The sequence below is a fragment of the Molothrus aeneus genome, chromosome 3 (genome assembly GCF_037042795.1).
Source record: "Molothrus aeneus isolate 106 chromosome 3, BPBGC_Maene_1.0, whole genome shotgun sequence".
Taxonomy (NCBI): Eukaryota; Metazoa; Chordata; class Aves; order Passeriformes; family Icteridae; genus Molothrus; species Molothrus aeneus.
Window position 1 is genome coordinate 91984876 of NC_089648.1, and position 21019 is coordinate 92005894.

The 21019-nt window shown below is 37.3% G+C and overlaps 1 protein-coding gene across 2 annotated transcripts; it reads left to right on the top strand.

The window, feature by feature from the left end:
- The first annotated feature begins 2687 nt into the window (after positions 1-2687).
- On the top strand, positions 2688-20445 carry LCA5 (lebercilin LCA5). Of its 2 annotated transcripts, XM_066545900.1 has the most exons (11): positions 2688-2760; positions 3052-3123; positions 3226-3347; positions 3931-3991; positions 7494-7875; positions 10363-10892; positions 12493-12630; positions 13847-13943; positions 15064-15209; positions 17084-17222; positions 19033-20445. In XM_066545900.1, exons 5-11 carry the CDS (start codon positions 7677-7679, stop codon positions 19830-19832), a joined length of 2049 nt encoding a protein of 682 aa, XP_066401997.1. In that variant the 5' UTR covers positions 2688-2760; positions 3052-3123; positions 3226-3347; positions 3931-3991; positions 7494-7676; the 3' UTR covers positions 19833-20445. The 2 variants fall into 2 exon arrangements, with proteins under 2 accessions (XP_066401997.1, XP_066401998.1); XM_066545901.1 differs by lacking the exon at positions 2688-2760 and having other exon boundaries at positions 3015-3123.
- Positions 20446-21019: the final 574 nt, after the last annotated feature.

Below are 21019 nucleotides of genomic sequence, written 5' to 3' on the forward strand. Positions count from 1 at the left end.
CACATATTTTAATGCTTTCTTCTGTTTGTTTGTTTAATTGCTTTTTCTGCTTACAATTTTCCTAGCTACAGTGGGCATGGAGATGGATTATGAATCCCTTTCATCCTATTTACAGCAGCAACAGCATCTCAGATTTTAGCCTGGCTTGCTGCCAGATGCAAGCAATACATTTCCTCCAGTTGCAAGCTATAAAATTATTCTGTCTTTGTCATTCCCTGGATCTTTTTGAAGGACATCAATGATTCTCTGCCAGTGTTGCTGTGATGAATTATATGCTTTTGCTGTCTAGCACAAGGGTGAGCTACACAAAGCCACAGAGGATGAATTTAAAAAAGATCCACATGAGTTTTTATTGTTTATTGAAACCAATTTCATAATAGCAATGCAAGTACAGCAAAAATATTACATGCAATTAGGGAGACAATTGAAATTAGGAAATTCAAAGACATTGTTGGAGTTTTTTGCATACTTCACGCCTGTTTTCTTGCATAGTAGGATCAAAAAATGACTTGGGAGACTCCATGTCAGGTTTATGCCACACAGCTACTTCTGTGCTTCTGAAATACCAGCATACATATCCTCTCCTTTTATAGGAGTTTATGCTGACATATTTCTGACTGCATTCTAGCCTACTCACTAAATTAAATTTTCCAGTAATTTAATTAAACATATTCAGAGTTCTTGTGCACAACACACATAATTTTTGAGGATCTCTTAAGTCTTTCATAATCATGTTTGGTTTTCTTTCCTTTTTCCTCCTAAAATTTATAGTTAGGGAAGAGGGATGGCAATATTTTAATTTCAAGTGCATTAAAACTGTATTTTCCTCACATATTTCCTTATTTTTATTGTGAAGTGACAGGTTGTGCCTGAAAAATATTGCCTTGGTTAAGAAAAACTGGTAAACAAGAATCAAAACTTTGTCCTGTTCCTCCATTTTTATTATTTTCATTTAATGGTCACTGAGTATTTATTTTGAACATTCAGAATTGTGGAGACATACTTCTGCCAAGACTAAATATGTCTGCCTCTCAAGAATGTCCCATTTATATTTTCCCATACAGGCAGGTTATAATCTTCGTCTGAAATGTTCTACTTTATCCTACTCCACCCAAATTCTTGTGTTACTTTCATCACTGTGCTAACATAACATACTCCAGCAAGGGAAGCAAGCAAGATCTCCTGTTTCCTTTTCCCTTCCTCTCTCCACAAAGAAATTTGCTTAACTACATTTTTTAATAAAGATTAGCATTAGGGGGAAAAAAATAGCAGTAACTTGGAGTAATAAAAGCCAATGTTTAGAAACCCTCTTACTTTTTTGTGGAATAAACCACAACAGCCTCATTACATTGGGCCTGCCTTTGAATCCAAGCCTTTTTGCCAGCTTTTTGGAATATTTTCATCCTTTTGTCAGTACAATCCATTCCTGCTCCCCCCTTTTGCTCTCATCCCTGACCTGTCATTATCCCCAGGTGCCACCCTGACCCAAAGCCTTGTGTTCAAACTGGCAATGCCAGAACGTGCCCAAGGCTCCCCAAAGGCTTCCTTGGTCCCACTGCCCGGAGGGGACACAATGGGTCTCAGCACTGTGATAGGCTGCTCTGCTACCCTTGTGCTCCTGGGCAGCTCTCTGAACAAAATCACAGATATAATTAGGTTGGGAAAGACCTCTGAGATCATCAAGTCCAACCTATGACCGAACAACACCATGTTAATTAGACCATGGCACTAAGTGCCACATCCAGTCTGTCCTTAAACACCCCAGGGATGGTGCCTCTACCACTTCCCTAGGCAGCCCATTCCAATGTCCAGTCTCCCTTTCTGTGAAGAAATGCCTCCTAATGTCCAACCTAAAGCTCCCCTGGAGCAGCTTGAAGGAAGCTATGTCATCTTGTTCTGTCATTACCCGCGTGGAAGGAAAGGCTGACCCCCACCTGGCTACAACCACCTTCCAGGGAGTTGTAGAGAGCCAAAAAGCCTCCCCTGAGACCCCTCCTTTCCAGGCGAAACATCTTCAGCTCCCTCAGCTGTGCTCGAGACCCTTCACCAGCTTCAATGCCCTTCTCTGGACTACTCCAGCAGTTCGATGTCCTTCTTGTAGTGAGGGACCCAGAACTGGACACAGCACCAAGGTGTGGCCTCACCAGTGCTGAGTGCTCACAATCACTGCCCTGGTCCTGCTGGCCACACTATTACTGATACAGGCCAGGTGCCTCTCGGCCACCTGGGCACACTCTGGCTCATGTTTACCCGGCTATCAACCAGCACCCCCCGTGCTTTTCCATGGGCTGCTTTCCTTCGATGGCACAGAGGCGCCCAACAGAACCAAGATGGTGAGGGCAGGCCAGGGCGGGGTTTCGGGGCCCGCCGCTCTGGGGGCACAGCCCCGAGGAGGCGGCCCTGTCTCCCCTCGGCCGCTGCTCGGCGGAGCTCACCTGGCCCCGGGCCCGGCCCGCAGCGCCCCCTGCAGGCGCTGCCGGGGCACAGCAGCGAAGAAAGGCAGCGCCGCAGGGTTCAGCCCCTCCATATTCCCGCCTCTTTAGCAGAGTCTCAACCAATCAGCAGCCAGGGCTCGGCCTCCCGCCAATGGAAAGAGCGGCTGCCGCCAAGCTGGCAGGGCGGACAGCCAATGGCTGACGAGGAGAGCCCGCCCCGCCGCCGGTTGCCGGGCAGCCGCTGTCAATGGCCGCCGCGCGGCCCCTTTAAGCGTAACGCGGCAACCGCCGGCGCGTCCTCCGGGCGGGCCGAGGGGCCGGGCAGGTACCGCCGAGACGGGCCGGGGGCGGCGGGCACATCGCGGACATCGCGGGGCGAAGGGAGCGCCACGGGGGGCAAACAGGACTGCCGCGGGGCCGCCTTTTTCCTGGGGGCTGTGGGGGCTGGGAACGAGCCCGGGCCTAGGCCTGGGGTTGGCCTCCGAAAGGTCTCGGGCCGCTGGTGTTCAGTTCCTTTCCTCCGATGTCGTTTAGTGTATGTCGGTTTCGGTGATTGCATTTAAAATTTGCCATCGCGAAGTGCTGCTTGAAAATAACATTCAATGTGTTCTTCAAGAGCGTCTCGGCTGAGTGAAGGAAAGCTTCGGGAAGCGGAGGGCTGCCCTCAGGGCTGGCTGGGCTGAGCTGGGTAAGTCCGCACGCACCGGGCTGGGGGTGGGAGTGTGAGCGACGGCACGGGCTAACGTGATGCAGTCTGATTTAGAAACATAATCTCTGCTCCTCCATTTAGGACTGGCCTGCATGTGCTCCGTTTGAAGTGCCATTTCCTCATTTTTGACCTGGGACTTAGAGCAGCTTCTTCATTTTGAGATCTGACACAAGTAGCGTTGCGGCTTACTGGGGCAGAGCCAGGTAAATGTAACATAGGCTTTTAAAATCATAGAGCGTTTTAATTCACCAAAATGCAGGACAAGGCAACAATCTTAAACTGTTCCAGGGGAGATTTTGTTGGACATTATGAACAATTTCTTCACAGAAAGGGTGATTAAACATAGGAATGGGCTATTCAGGGTGGTAAAGTCATCATCCCTCGAATTGTTTAAGGAAAGACTGGATGTGGCACTTTGTGCCCTGAATTAGTTGACATGCTGATGTCCAGTCATAGGTTGGACTTGATGATATCTGAGGTCTTTTCCAACCTAATTGATTCTGTGATTTTGTTAAAAGCTAGTAAACCTAGAAAAACTGCATACAGTTAAGCCAGCAGCTGCAGTACCTAATGAAGTTTTACTTAGTCCTCACTAAGGCTCATCACTCAGTATGTTTTGATGTCATAAAAGTAAATAATTTTGCTTGGCTCTCTTCTGTAAAACCTAAAGTATTTGGATATGAAGAAGATGGATGCAGGGAGAGGAGGGAGACAAATTTCTTTTGAAATTATTCTTAAGTTCAGCACTTCAATGACTTGGATTGATGCTTTTGTACTTGTCTGCAGCTGGCTTTCTTGCAGTGTCCCTGTCTCAGAGCAGGTGGAAGAACGGAGCGGGCCATTAGAGGTCAGTGTTTGTGCGGGGAAGTGCCATTCGGTGACTAGCAAAAGCACTGAGCTTCCCCTGGTCTGTGAGGGGCAAAGGACACTCAAAGTTCTATGATTCTTGCACTACAGGACTAAGCTTTAGATGCACTGCATGGGAAGAATTGCTGAGTAATTTTCCTTGCTTTCTATTGCATAATACCTGTAATCCCACAGTTCAATTTCTGTTTGTGTGATTTACTTAGGAGTAATAGGGAATCTCCTGTCACTGTTGCAGTTGTTTTTTGTTCTCCGTTTTGTCTGTCATGTCCTTTGCAGTGACCTGGTGCTTGATTGTTTTTTGTAATGATGAACATGGTTTTGATACAAAATATGTAAATCATAGCAATAGACAGAAGTAGCAGAAATGAAGGAGTATGAAATCATGGAAACAAAACCCTTTCTAAAGTTCATGCAAGTTCCAGATTTCCTTCAGCCACTCTGTATTGATGTGATCTCAATTCGTTAGGCTTTTAAAAGCATGCCTTGAGCTTTTGAGGGGACAGGATTGGGATTTTGGTGGTGGTGGTGGAGCTTAGTAGACCCACTGCTAATCCATAATGTTTCACTCATCACAACTTATTAAACCTACAGTGGAAAATAGATATCTTTGTGATCTTATTCACATGAGTTAAACTCTCTTTATAATCAACTCAAACTAGTTTGTAACAATTGGAAAGTCAGGGAACCAAAACATTTCTTAATTAAACAGTCCTTAGGCTCACTGAAGTGAAACTCAAATATCCTAGTTACTCTTTTGTTCTTAAAATAAACTGTGCATTCTTTTGTTAATCAAATTGTATTATAAAGTGTTGGAAAATTAATTTGGCAAGACTTGACAGATTAAGGTTTTTTTGTATTGTATGGAAAATATGATAATATTAGCAGTTTATGGAACTGAAAACCATTTGAAGATCCAAGAGATGTTTTTGGGTATTCCTCAAGAGGGCTTTCTTTGTTTTACCTTTTTCAATTTGTTTTCATTCCATTACTTTTCAAGTACTTGCAAAATGCATAGAAAATTCTTGTTCATTTATATCACTGTCTGTCAAAATGATACTTAGCAAAATATTCTCAGGAGTGGGGAATATCCAGTACAGAAGTGGTGGATAATTCTAATCCTCCAGTTCTTAGAATTTGTTTGTTTTAAATATACTGAGTTATGAAAAGCATTCTTCAAAAAGATTATTGCCTCTTCAGTGAACTCTTGTGAGGCTATAAAATAACTGATCAGCTTTAATTTGGTACGTGGAAGTGAGGGCTCTTGTTTTATATATATAATTAGACATGACTGTAGGCATTTATGCTTTCCTTAAATGTATGAATATGAGGTCTGTGCCTCCAGAGTACTATTTTTATATCTCATTTTATTTTAGTACTTTAATATAAATATATTTGTTTATATTTTTTTGCATTCCCTGAAATTCTGTCCTGTGGAACCACACCTGATGCAGTCTTGCCTGTGCATCCTCTAGAGAACAGATTGTACCCAAAATGCTGCCTATTCAGGCTTGTTTTGCTCTTCAAGGAGCAAAATCATATCCATTCTGCACAGGTGTTTGTGGGGCCAGGAGTTAGGCAAGGAAGTGTTTGGGAGTAGGGAAGCACCCCGACATGTTCTAATATTCTTACATGATCTTAGTTATAGTTATGATTAGGTATGTCCTTTTGAAATTTTAATAACTCCACTATCTTGTAAGGAAAAAGAAAAATCATTCCTGATTATTTGAATGTTCACAATAATGATACCTTTCAGCATGTGTTTAGCAATCTCTAGGACAGGTGATCTCAAGCATAGCTTATTTAACTTTCTAGGCTTTGCAGTGAAATTTTAGTTTTTCTCAGATTCTTTTGACATAAGTTTTTGGCATCTAATTTTTTTGGATCACTTTGAAAATATTTGGGTGTTTTAAAAACATTATTTTGGAAAGTTACTTCCTAAGTAACAAAAAATACTCTTTTCCAGGTAATTCAGTATTCATTTCCAACCATCTTCCTAATTTAGAAACCTGATGGGATATTTATTCCTCTGATTCCTTCTGTATAGATTATGAGGCCAAATGGATTCCAGTCACTAGAGACAGAGTTGTGCTAACACTGAACTGAGCCAGAAAGCTTGAATTTGTAATGAAAACTGTCTTGGCAGCTGACATTTCTGTTCTGCTTGGCTCTGCAATAATGCATGTGTAGGCAGTGAAGGCTGAGAAGAAGGCCAAGTTTATTTTATTTGGGATATAAAAATAAAGTGAAAAATTTACAGCTCATTTACAGGTATGTTGAATGTCCTGCAGCATAGAACAGTTTTGACTGAAAGCAGCTCAATTTTTTGGTGTGTAATTTGCTTTGCCATTTAGAAATCAGCTAGGAGGTTTTGTCATTCAACAGGTGGAACTGATGGGCTCTGATGCAGACCCTATTTATTCACCCACTAGAGGCATGATATCTCAAAAGAAAGAGATGGTGAAATTAAGCTTGAAAGCTGCCAAGAGTGGTGAGAGAGCCAAAAGACAAGGGAAGCCGAGCATAGTCAGTAAAACACATCTAAACTATTGAGAAAATTCTTTTGACCTTCTTTGAAGGTGAAGAAAATTTAGAATATATTTGCTCCATTACATTCTCAGGAAGTGTCTCCAAATACAAAATGGGATGATTTTACCTTGAGATGTGGGATTTTTCAGTTTGCATCAGGCTGCAGGAATAGCCCTTCTTATTTTATATCTGCTTCAGATGTAATGTTTATCATGTACTGGTGTTGTGGTCTCTCTTATCAGATACAAAAAACGTATAAATATAGATGTAAATATATAAATACACATGACACAAATGTGTTTGCTCTGGCCAATCCTTGAAGGCATGAAGCACCAGATGTTGTAGGGTATGGGAGTACTTTTCAGGGTGAAGATTGGGATAGATAGTGCAGTCTCATTAGGGGTTAGGGACTGGATGTTTTCCAGACAAATGGGGCAATTGATATTCAAGCCCATTATTTAACATTGTTGGAATGTCAAAAATTGAGAAATGGAAGATTTACTCAAATTTTACAAATATCTCAATTCAAGTCACACAAATAAGTTGTTAATTCATTTGGTTAAAAAGTTTTAAAACATGTCTAAATTAGTTTCCTGAATATCAACAAACTTTCACTTGTGTTCTCTTTTGTTTTTCAAATTATTCTTTTTCCTTCTCTAACTTGGGAGTAGTTTCTTATTCTGGATTTAGCTGTGTTAATATTTTGATTTCTCTTTTGGGATTGAAATACCTCAGACTATTGAATGTAATGCTAGTAGCATTCCTAGAGTGATGCCTGTCACGTTTAATATAAATAATTAATGTAAATATAATTACTAATATAAACAATAGGTAGCACAGTGTGTGTCGTAAGGTTATAGGAGTCATGAATAATTTTACAGCTTTTTTACTTTTCTTTCTTTCTTAAAACCAAAACCATTCTCACTGGTTTTTTTCCTCTCTCTAAATTGTTGCAGAAAAATGCATTCTGAATGATAGCTACTGCTTGCTGAACTGAACTGCAGAGATCTCGTGCTTGGAGATGGAGATGATAAACCGGAGGAAATAATCAAACTGCTGCCATTGTGACAACTAAAAGATCCTTTGTGCCAAAATGAGCAGTCTTTGAGAAAATCCTGGAACGCCGTTAAACCTGAAAAATGGGAGAAAGAGTAAGGAGCCCAGATTCTGAGCAGGAGAGGAAATCAGAAGAGGATAAAAATAGTGACTCCTATTATTCAGATGAAGGGAATGCATCTCGTTCATCCAGCCAGTCGCCAGCACTAAGCTCTCCATCTACAAACCAAGAAAAAAGACATCACAAAACACAGACTTCAAACAGCCTGTTGCACTACCAAGGTAGGTAGGTAGCAGAAATTGCTGCTTTGTAACTGTTCCAAAGAGTTAATTATCTTTGAAAACTCAAAATAGAGAAACTAGCATTACGAGCATCTACAAGTACAGTTCATGTGAATTATACTACAGATGGCAGGTAGACAGTAGCTGCTCCATTGAAAATTGAAATTAACCCTCTCCTGCATAAGGAGAAATTTTGGCAATTTTCAAAATTCTTCATAATTTTCTAAGCAAGTGAATATGGCTTTTATACTAGCCTTCTGTTGAATCATGCTGGTGTTTTCTTTTTGTCACTGACAAAAAGCTCAAGGCCAAAAACCCAAGGCGTGTCCTTGCTGTGCAGTCTGTAAAAAGGAGACAGTTGTTAAAATTTCCCTGACCAAATAACCTACAGATACCTGTCTTATGGAAGTCTAGTTGACTCAGCTTTACAGGATAATACTGCGACTTTAAATAAACAAAAGACTGCTAATGTGGCAAAAAAAAAAGAAAACGTTTTTGGTGAAAATTAGGTTCAGATGGAGATTCAAAAGAAAGCTTTTCCTGCTGCTTCTCTGAGGGTAAAATATTTCCAATTTGAGATGACACAACTCCACTTTGAGCTCCCTCACAGACATAGGCTGCTTTTTTGATTGTTTGTTGGGAGGTGAACATCTCTGCAAAGAAGAGTAGCATGGTTATGCAGGCCCTGGGCTGAAGTAGGGCTGTAAAGGCTTTCTGCCACACTTTGACAGCTTCTTCTAAATAATTGTATACATTTTTCAGTGAAGTCATAGCGTGTCCTACCTTTCTTGGGCAGATGTTTTTGCTCACTGATAAATGCTTGATAGTGTGTGAATCATTTGGTCTGTGTTATGATCTAGGCTGTGCCAAAAGGTCTGACCTTAAGTGTTTAATTTGCTCAGGGAATGTATCTCTACTGATCCTTAACAGTGTGGGTATCCTGCTGCAACTGGTGTTTTGCTGAGCATCTCTGCATTCAGAAGTGGCATCTCCTCCATGGTAGTTATGGGTTGACTGTCGGGGAACCAAAAGCAGCAGTTCCAACATGCTGTTTAATTTGGAGGGGGCAAATGTGTGACCAGTTCTTTGTTTACATAGCCAGAATTGAATATAATTATTACATGAAGGTACTGTGAATGTCGTATTACATTGTCTTGAAATCCACTATTCCCCAGTGTAACTCTATGATCAAAAGTAAAATATTGGTTGTGGAATTTTATGTGTGCCCTAAATAAGGAGAAATTCTTACAGGGACTGCAAGTCTAGGGTTAATGGGAACTCCCTTAGTTGGTGATAGGAGTGGCATCATTCCTGCAGTGCATGTATTAGATAATCTTTTCATACTTGAATGTGACATAAGTGTTCTTTGTAAAGGAAAAAACACACCTTCTTTTGTTTGCCCAAGCTGTGGAAAAAAATGAGCACCGAGCAGAAAATGAATATATTTGCAAAATGTCTAGAGGAAATTATAAGAAGGTATTTTTAAGCCATTATTTTTGCTAACAAGTATTCTCAGTAGAATAGAAACATGGTGAGTGGCAAAGGTAGGAGGAAGAATTTGCTGTCACACACACTGTCCGTGTACATGTAACTGGACTAGTGCTGTATCCCAGCTTTCAACCCAGAATTACAAACTGCTGCTTGGATTGTAATTGCTTCTTTCAAACACTGATGTACCTTAAGGAATTATGCACTCTATTAATTAACTCTATTAATTCAGTCGTTTTAAGAGATATTTTTAGTGGATTATATGATTCATTCTTTGAGCTTGGCATGATAGGCACATAAGATAGAAACAAAATGTTCAGCTTTTATGTGTGGGGATGACAATAATAATAATAGCAATAAATAGGAATGCAAGCAGTGCATACAAGTAATCAAATGAGAATACTGTGTGGAAAATAACTTGTGATACAAGAATAAATTACTCAGGGAGAACTGAATTTTCATGGGATTTATCATTTTGCTTCGGAAGCTTTTTGCATTGAGCCTTTGAAATCTGCTGTTTTGTCTGTAAGCATGGCAGCTGGATTTGAAAATACTACTGCACTTGTCTGGGAGAATTACATCTGGCATAATACATAACTGGTTAATGCTCAGCTAATTGTTGCCATTTTAAAAGCATGTGATAATTTTGTATGCATTTACAGTATAGTATTTCTAAACCATTTTAATAAACAATATCAAATATTAACAAAATATGACTCTTATTTCTGATACGATTTGCAGATTATTACTTTACAAGGGTCCTATATTAATGGCTGCAGATATTACCTCCTACAGTAGATCACAGACATAAATCTCCATTTTTCAGCTATCAAAAGGAGCATAACTCTCATATATATGCCTTTTATTGTCTAGTTTGAAAGCTGCCATCTCTGCTAGATATTGTATGATTGTTTCAAGCAGAGCTTGGTTCCAAGGACGTCTGAATAGACAAACTGCATTGTCTAATAGTAAACACGCTTTTTATTTTTCCTCTCTCAGCCACAAAGAAATTGGATTCCAAATATGCACCAAGCAAAAGAGGGACACGGTGGGGTTTCCGTTCTCAGAGCCTCACTAGGGATTCTCCTGCAAAAGATATAGATCTTGTTACAAAAAGAGTTCTTTCTGCTAGGCTGCTGAAAATCAATGAGCTCCGAAATGAACTGACTGAACTCCACATCAAACTGGATGAGCTGCAGAAGGAAAACAGGGCACTGAAGAGGCTTCAGCACAGGCAGGAGAAAGCCTTGAATAAGTTTGAAGATACAGAAAACGAAATCTCTCAGCTCCTTGCTCGGCACAACAATGAGATTAGAATATTAAGGGAGCGCCTACGAAAATCTCAGGAGAAGGAACGTGCAACTGAGAGACAGCTGAAAGATACAGAAGATGAACTGTACAGGAAAAAAACTGTCTTGCAGAAACTGAAAAAACTGTCTGCAGATAAGCACCTTGCTGAAAGAGATGACCTGGCAAAGAAACTAGCCTTAGCAGAGAGCAAACTGGAAGACAGGGAAAAAAGAATTAAGGTGGGATGACTTTCTTTTTGCAAGAAATTCTGGTACAGATATTTCTTTCCACAATGACTTGTAATTTTACACAGCTGTGGAGCAAATAAAAAACCAGTATTTTTTGGTTTTACCCATAAGTAGAATCAAGTAAATTATTTCTAAGGTGATTATATAGTTACATATGAGATAATTGTACATTCAAATTTCTCTTTACAAATTAAGCATATTTTGTCAGAATATATCCAGTGGATTTGTGCTTTTAAATGTTTTTATACCTAGCAATAACATTTCAGATGTAGGTGCAGATGTAATACAACTTTATGCAATCTAGTTTCTCCTTTTTGAAGGAAAGAGTTTGTAAAATTTTCTGTGTATTTAGGGAACTTTACACTAAAATTCTAAAAAAAAAAAATTATGTAATAATTCTTTTTCAATTTTTGAAGAGCATTCATACAGTGTTTGATTGTCCACTATTCCGCACATCTAAGAGCGCAGCTGGACAAAATTACATCATGTTTTTTAAATACTGAAATATCTTTAGACCTTTTTATAGGTATCTATTATAAGAAATTTGTCCAATATATTTTAATTTCATCCAGCAAAAATGTTTATATTTTTGTAAACATGTCTAAACATGTCATAAACATATTTACAGTATATGTAAATGCTTACATGCTTTTACATACATTTACAGTGTATGTAAAAGCATGTATGCATTTACATACACTGTAAATATGTTTATGGACTCATTTTACATAAATTGTGTTAACACTATTAAATCTGTTGGTAGTTGTACTATTTTGATAATAGATATATTTTATATATTGTATATAAATTTTATACTATTCTTAGCTTAAGTTATGCCATTGAGATGATGGTTTGGTGTCTATATTAGTAATTAAACCTAAATTATATTACAGAGATAAGAGATCTGGAAATCCAAGGATTAAGCTGGAAACTAAGCTTTCATAAAATAAATCCCACAGTACCAATATATAAATGGCTGAGTTAGTTAAACCACTTCATCCTGTAGTGTCACCATCTGTCATCTGTACTTTTATGATTAGGTATTTCAGCATTTATATACTGGATCATGTTAAAATGAATCATGCTTTAAAAAGTAAGGGATTTTCTTCTAGTTTTTTCCCACTTTCATCAACACAGCTTCACTTAAAACAGCTATTACAAGATGAGGGCGTGTAAATGAAATCAAAATCACAAGCTAGTTTTCAGTAGAAAGGTTAAAAATTCCTTCTTGTTTTCTTCCTTCTAATGCTGCACTCTCAGGGAAGGATTCTCTCTCTTACCCATCAGTAGGAGATTTGTCTTAGAGATCTGGAGGTGATCTAGAGATCACTGTGGCAAGAGCCTTGCAGAAAGTAGTGTGAGTTTCTATTATGTCCTCAAATCACCTCTGAATGCTCAAAAGGATGAGCTGCAGCATCTGCAGGTGCTTTGCCCCCTCAAAGTTAGGATTAAAGGTTTAAATTATTTCAGTGTTAGCAATGGTTGAGCCCATATCTAAACTCAAGACGCTGGTTTACTTAATTTTATATAAGTAATTTGACTATAAAAATTACTTCAGTTATTAAAAAATATTATTTTGTTTTAATTGAAGGATCTGGAAAGAAATCTTGAATTAAATAGTAGCAGTTTTCAACGGGAGTTACATTCAAAGAAAAAAAAGTTGTATGAGGCTCAAGAAGAAAACAGAGTTCTCCAAGAGGAGCTTAATCATCTAAATCAGAAGCTGAAGGTAAAATGTGAAAAGAATTGAAGTTGCTAACCATGTTCTGGGATTTTATCTTCGAGAGTATCTGTAATCAGGTTTGAATAGTTAACCAGTAGCTGCACTCTCTGATGTGTATTTAATTATATACAACATGTGAGTTCTTTTTCTGCATTAAATTGAAATGTTCTGTGCTCTGACCCTACAGTTTTTATAACAGGAATGCTTCTGTGTTAATCATTATTGTTAGCACTAGTTAAGAAAAGCAAGATCAAATACATGGTCAAACATTGAGAATAAACCACAAAATCTATGAAAAAATAGATTTGAAGGCTTGAATTTAAAATTAAATCTGCAGGTGTAAATAGTGCTTTGTTACTAATATACTTGCATTAAAGTAGGTTTGAATGAAGATTAATGTAATTTATTTGTGATATTCACATGTGTTGCTAAATGTGTGCAAATGTTTATTTAGACCCCACACCATCATCATTGTTGTCCAAATTCTCAATAAAAGTACTTAAAATATTGTTATGTTCTTCTTAGTATATAAAGTACTTTGTTTCTGGGAGAATTTTCCTCAAACTCCAGGTCTCAATATGTTGGAGATGAACCAGTTCACCATGTTCCCAGCTATCCAGCAAATAGCAGTAATGTTAGTAGCTCTAAAATGTTTATAGTAAGAGTTTTAAGATTTGTTAGTGGAGAGTTTACAGTTTGAAAACCTTGTCATTGTCAGATGAATTCTGATAACTTGCTGTTCATTTCTATACTTTATTCAGTAAATGTGCTAAAAGAAAAGTATCTCTACCTGTATGATGCAATGGGCCTCTGCTAACTGAGGCTGACATGCCCTGTGAAAAGTATCATTGCTTGCTTTGAAATGTTTAACTCTTCACAACACTTAAAATTCAGTTGTGCAGTCTATACACATGGTGTAAGTCTTGTTCATGTTTATGGAAGCACTGACATTTAGTTTTATTTTCACTGCAGAGATAGGGTTTTTTCCTTCATAATATTTTGTTAAGGAGTTTTTTGTGGGGGGAGAAAGTTGTCTATTTTCTCATGGCATAAACAGAGTTAGGAATGTGATTGTTATCCTTAAAACAGAAAGAGTGGATGGAACAATTGTTTATCTGTTTCTATTTACCATATCTATTTTTAATTTAATTTACAGCTTTTCTAGTGACTGGTAAATAAAATACTAGTGACTTGTTCTTATACCTACCTCTTCCATTCACAGGAAAAAGAAAGAGAACTTGAAGCAAAAAATATATATGCTAATCGTATGTTGAAGTCATCACCTAGAAAAGACACGGATATTGTACAAAGAAAAAGAGGTAACTTGTATAAAGCAATAAAAGCAGAAAAATGATTAGCATCACTTTGAAATGTCTCAGCTGGGTTATAGCTTTCATGCCACTCAGTGCTCAACCCTGATGCTGCTTGTTCAAGCACATTTACCTTTTTACACTTCTTTCAACACAGCACTGGTTACAGAGCTCTGGGTTTTTGTCTGTTCCCTAACACAGCAGAGCCAAAACACTGAACTTCACCAAACAGCAGTTTTAACTCCTTTCATACCAGAACTTCCTCAGTAAAGGAGGAGGGGAACGTTGGTAGTAAAATCTCCAGTAGATGATAGATATTTATTTGACAATAAATGAGAGAGGCTTTAAAAATACATATCTCCACTGCTAAGAATATTTTCATGATCTGTTTTATTTATTTTTTACTAATTCAAATGTATTGTCTGTCAGATGAACTGCACTTATTTTTTCCTCAGAGTATATGTGTCCCAGAACATAATCTTTCTAAAAGTATCAGTACAGTGATTTCTTCTGGTGTGACAAGACAGTCTCAAACCTTATCCTACCTACATAAATATGTGTATCTGTGTGTGTGCTGAGGCTGTTTTCACTGGATCAGTAGAATCTACTTGTCAGAAGAAGCAGAAATTTATGGGACTGTTTTAAATATTTCATGCCAGTATTTCAAACAGTTTGTCTGCTGCTTGTTTTATTATAGATGCTCTACCATTATTCCATTTTAGGTTCAGATTTTTTTAAATGTCATTCCGTAGAGATAAGTATATGTGTTTCAAAGATTCAAGTAAGTGAATTTTAATTTTATGAGTTGAATTCTGTGACAAGCAGTAAGATGAGTGAGATATTTTGTGGGGGTTTTTAACTAATATTCAGTGCACTGTAATGACCCTATAAGTAGCATTAAGGTGGGGTTTAAATTATTTTTTTTCAGTAGAATTTTTGCATGCATATTTCTTTATGATTAGGTTTTACAGATGCTGAAAACAACTATGTGAAATTCATCAATACTTTCCACGCCCACTGACTTCAGTACAGTCTTTTGTTTGCTGCAAATCATGAAAAATGAGAGACAGGTATATAGTGAGATATTTTCAAGTGAAAACACCATTTAATTAGTTTGTATTTTCTACAGCCAACAACCAAAATATAAAAAAGGGACTACAGCTCACAAAAAGTGTACAGACCAGTGGATGTTTCTCACCAGCAGAACTTCTTCCAGAATCAGAACTTGCCTGTGGTGATGCAGCAAACAAGAAAGAGGGAATTCTTCCTAAAATAGTGAGTTCCATAAAAATTTGAGACCCAGTCCAATTCACCTATCAGATTGTAAAATGCAGAGCTTATATTTTAGAAAATGTGTAATATACATGTGTAAATATATAGAAAATACAATTTCAAAAACATTCTGTTCTTTAAGACAAGATCTACCTTTCTAGAAATATACTCCATTTTTTAGAGAGTTTGTCATATTCTTTGTCTTACTGAGAGCCATTAGCTCAATTTATTTTTTTTCCTGCCACTGTTACTTCTTTGAAGTTTTTACGACTTCATTTTCATTTTCACCCTTTTTCTTTGTTTCTAATGCTTATTTAAGGAATCTGTTAAACAGTGATAGCTGCCTTCTCTCTGTTTTCAATTTGGTCTTAATTGTGGTTTCTTTTACTTTCCAGAATTATTTCACAATGCATAAATCTAACACCTTCTCTTATTGTCACAGTGCTGGTACTACTTCTGGCTTTCCAGCTTTGTCAATATGCTTGGGGGTTTTTTTTTTGTTTTTCCATTTCCCTTTTTAGTACAAAATAGTACCAATTAGAAGTATTGCTAACACTTTTGTGTATTGCTAACCCTAGGCTAAAATCAGAGATTTGTAAGGTATTACAAATCAGAATGACATATCTGACAAATCAGATTCTGGTACAAATTTTACAAATTCTGATTACATGAGGTTAGGACCTTTTTCCAGAAATAAAAGTCTGAGGATGGTCTTGGCTGGCTTTCTGTTAGGCCTGAAGCTTTTTCATGGCAGTTTATTTGTATGTTTTCTCTTCCCAAACCCTTTCTGTAACTATGGATGCAGTTTAATGTATTCTTGCAGTATATCCTTGGGTGAGTAAGTTACAGAACCACCCAGTTGGTACAAGTGCAGCTCATGGAGTCCAGCTGTGTGTTTTCTATATGTCTATTGCTTTAAATAATGTAAATTAGATTTGGGTAGTCTAGGCTTTCATCAGTTCTTAAAGTCAAGCATTTTAAATACCTGGCCACCATCTCCTTATGTAGTTTATATTTTTTAATATAACAATGATAACCTTGTTCATGAAGGAAAAATACTTGAAGGTTTTTTGGCTATCAGTCATCTTTTCTTTGTTCATTAAGGAGTAACTATTTCTCTTAGAAAGGTATTTTTAATCTATAAGTTTTTGTTCTAAAATAAGCACAATATACAAAGTTAACTCCCATGTATTGGACTATGCAGACTTTCTCTTCATTGCCATTACTTTTCTGTGTTAGTGATTTTGTTTTAACAGCAGATTAACAACTGCTGTTGTTAAGATCATTTCTGCAGGTTCTTGCTTTTTACATATGTATGTGTAGTCACTAGCTAAAATTGTCATCTGAGATTAAACCTTCCTCTTTGATTGTTTGTTACTTAATACTCCATAAATTTAAGTACCAAAAGGAAATTGTCTGAATCTACAACTGACTCATTTGAATTAAAAGGTCAGACTGTAAAAGTAGAGGGCAACTAATTGCTTGCTTATTAAGAGAATATGATGGTGAAATGTGGCCTTCTATTAAACTGCTTGAAGAAGACAATGTCTGGTTTCTAAGGAGAACCACCCTGGGAGTGATAATTTTGCTTTATGGCATTGGAGCTACAACTTCCCTGAAAGGTGGAATACAAAATAGAGTTGATTGTCTATTCATTTTGTTTCAGGTGTATAAAAGTATTCTAGAGGTGATAATATTTTGGGACCAAACCCCTGAGTCATCAAAGCTAGTTTGGTTTAAGGTGACTTACTCATTTTACGTTTAGCAGTAAGAATGTGATTTCAAACTGACATAGAAGTTCTTATGATTTTGTTAAGTGGTTCATTTTATTGACTGCTTTTCCCCATCAGCTTCAGTTTTCTATTAATTTATTTCAGGAAAAAGAAACTCAAGACAAAGCATGGAAAGAACAAGCAGAACTCCTAAGACAAGAACAAGACAGGGAGAGGGAAGAGAAACTGAAACATTTTCAGGAAATGCAGTCCTTGGAGGAGAGGGTTCCAAAACTTCCTGACGGTAAGGAAATGGGCAGCTGAAGGCTGAAAAATGCACCATAGAATACTAATCAAGTGAGGCTGCTGGTTTCTGGTGAAAAGAGCAAAATGATTTTGCAGAGATCACTACAGTGGAAAATTATTTTCAGTTATATTATGCAAAGAAGAATCAGAAAGAAATACAGGATATAGAATAATCCATTCCCTGTACTCAGCTGTGATTAAGTATGCAGCAGCAAAAAACGCTGTCCACAAAAAAGTATTGGAGTCTGAGAGATTGTGCTTTACAAAACAAGAATGACATAGAAGGTAATGCTGATGTTATCTCTCACTTGCTAAATGTTATTGAGGTAGGAAGTAGATTTTTAGTATTGAGATTTGAGTTACTATTTTTACTATTGTGCTATTATAGTAGAACAAATATGTTTTCCTTAATATAGCCCTTTTTTTCAGTACTTTCTACTGCCTTATATAATTTGAAATTTTAGTTTATCTTTTCAGGTCTGGTTATCTGGATCATTTGGTGTGGCTATTTGAGAAATGTCAGTTTGTATCATTATATATTAATACTGCTTTTTTATTCATTTAGTTTTCACAGCATCTTAATCACTTAAATGGACAAATCAATCTCAGGTATTTTAGATGGTCTGCACCCTGTCATGTTAAAGAACTCTTTCAGTGATTGCAGCTAATGAACAGTAGTACTTATTCTATATGAGAGGAATTCTAAAAATCTATAGCTGTGTTCAGAAGTAAAATCTTTGAAAAATCTTCTATCATGACTTACATAAGCTAAGAATCTGATTTTATGTCTCTGAATAAGATGGTTTACCCACCTTACCCATCATTTGGAATAAGCTGGTATTTCCCCCACCTTACAGACAGAAACATGGCTCTTGACTTAACTTGCATAATGATCTGCTACTGAAAAAAATCTCTATGTTAAATATATTAATTAAACTACAGCAATTGTTTCTGAAAGCCTGAGCCAAAGTACAGTTGGTAACAGGGAACTTAGTGAAAGCCTAAGTCAGAAATTTGAGTAAAGTGTTCAAAGGAGAATGCCACTGTGTTGGAGGGACCAAGTAGTCCCTCACATTCAAGTTTTGGCCAAATATACATCTGTTATCTTGGGGGAAAAATATTTTGAAGAGAGAAATATTTGAGAAGCTTCCTCCCTCTTCTACACATGAACATTACCAGGTTCTGTCCATAAGTTGCTGTTTTGTACCTTTGGTGTCCCTTCATAGCTGTGCACAGTCACTCTGAGTCCAGGCAGTGAAGCACAGAACACTCATGTAAAGGTCTTTTCTGTATGCAACTGATGCAGGGTATTTTAAATCATTCACTGCTTGAAACAGGTGATGACTCCTATGACTTTGAGGCCTGATTACTTCACAGAAATTATTCCCTTTATGGAAAAAAAATGAACCCACACAAACATCCCAGTACTGTCAGCAGTGGTGAAAAATAAAAATAAAGTAAAAAAGTTCTGCAAGTCAGAACTATTAAAATCAGTAATGTTGTATTCATCTTCATTCAAACTCAGGAAATGGGAAGGCAATTGGCTGAAATCAAATTGCTTTGAAAATTCTGAAGCATGGGTAATGTCCTTTGGAAGATGACAGTAAACTTTTATATCTTATCAGAGAACCAGGAGTGGATTTAGTTGCCATTTTTGAAGAATTTATTTTTGTAGCAGAAAAATGTTATTGTACATAGAAGAGCATGTTAAAAACTCAATGGCTTTTTGTGCTTGCATTATTTTCAAAATCTTATAAGGGTATTTTAAAATTAAAACATTTTAAATATTGTTCAAAAATTTTTTGCAGAGTGGCAAAGGAAAGAATATGACAAAATTAAAAAAGAAAGCAACTTTTTATTGGATAAAGAAGAGAAAATAAAGATGGAGACAGAAATTCAAAAATCTGAAGTAGAGAGAGAAAGCACTGAAACGCTGGAAGAGCGGCGAAAAAGAGAGTTCCTGCTTGCTAAAATGCAAGAAATTGATAGAGAAATTCAAAATACAACAAACACAAAACCAACTTCCCAAGCACCACTCATAAATACAGCAAGAAAATCTGATTCCTTGGAGAAAAAAGAGAAAATGAATCCATTCTTTGAGATTCCTGGGAAAGTTACTAATGGATTTCCTGTAAAGGACAGCCAGGATGATGGCACAAGAGCACAAGGGCAGAAGCAGCGAAGCGTAAGGACTGTAGATTTAAGTGGTGAGTTAGCATTTGGTAGTTATGTACCTTCCTTTGGGAAGGGATCAGGGAGACCAAGTTGGCTTACTCAGAAAAGTGACAAATTAGAAGAAAATGTTAAGGAAAATGCAGATTTTGATAGTAAGAAAGAAAAGAAGTCCAATTTAATGGAACAACTCTTTGGAAGCAGTGCCAGTACCATTCTTCTTTCTAAAAATAACAATACACCACCTTTGGACATAGATTGGGGCTCTAGTAATAAGCCTTTTGTTGATAAAAACAGTAAAGTCAAAGAAGACAATGGGCTGTTTGGTGAAGGAAGAAGCCTAAACAGACACCGTCTGCAATACACTACAAACAAGCCAGGAATTAATACCCTTGGTTCTTTAGAAGATGAAGTTGAAGAAGTAGTCTTACAGTGATCGTGTTTTATATGTTTCATATGTAAATACTGAAAAACTATTTTCTTGTAATATTTATTAGGTATAGATTTGAAATATTTCAGATTTATTGTAAAGCCTTATGAAGAAATAATTTACATAGATGGGTATGTGTATAGAGGAGAGATGCAGAGGAGAGATGCTTGGGGTTTTTTTACTTGTATTTTTACCTGTAGGCTGCTCACAGTACATTGCTTTTCATTTGGAATATTTCTTTTAGGCCTCAGATACTTTCTTTATTGGGCATTTTAAGAACCTCTTAACTGTGCCAGGAGAAGGCATGTGTAATATCAGTCAGGAAATGAGTAGAAGAGACATTCTTAGCACTAATTCTCTTAGAAAGAGTATCTTACACTGCTGCCATGTTATCTCAGAAGAATATCAAAAAAAGCACAATTAACTCAGGAACAGCTGCTCTCTCCTTTTGTGTAGGTTTTTGTGGACCTTACTACCAAATGTGTCACTCTTCTCATATATTCAGATTATATTTGTTATACGATGCCATCTTTTGTAATTTCTGAATTTTCTATGTAAAATTCCAATCATTACTAAGTAATTTTTTAACAAAATGGTTTTATTAAATGAGTTGAGTAAATTTCTTGTGTGTAGATCATCTTTAACACAAAGTTCTGACTTCTTATATCATATTATTGTTATTGGGGGTGATGCCTTGTGAAGGCTGACTTGGAGCAGAGACTAGATGAAGTTAAAGTAGGTATTTAATAGAAGGCCTCAGTGGATACACCTTGGGCAGGACAACAACCCAACCAGGGCTACACCCAAGATAAACCCAAAATGGTCACAAAATGGATGACCAGTCATGGGGTCTCACACTTTTATATGTTCTGGTCCATTTGCATAGTGGAGTTAATTGTCCAATTATAGCTTCAGGTCATGAAGTCCCATTATGAAGTTACATCCTTCTTGTTTTTCTCTCTTCAGTCTGCATTGCTTTTGGGCCTGAAATGTAGATCATTTGTCCTTCCAGCTAGAGAAAGAATTGTTTTGTCTACCTACTCTGTGAAGAAGCTTACTATCCCCTAATATGAAGCTCAGAATTACACACTAAAGCAGTACAGAATCTGAAAAATACAAAGGCTAAAACCTGAGGCATCAGGGGGAGTTGGTTGCAACTTCACTTGTGATGTTATTTACTGGTTGTGCTGTGT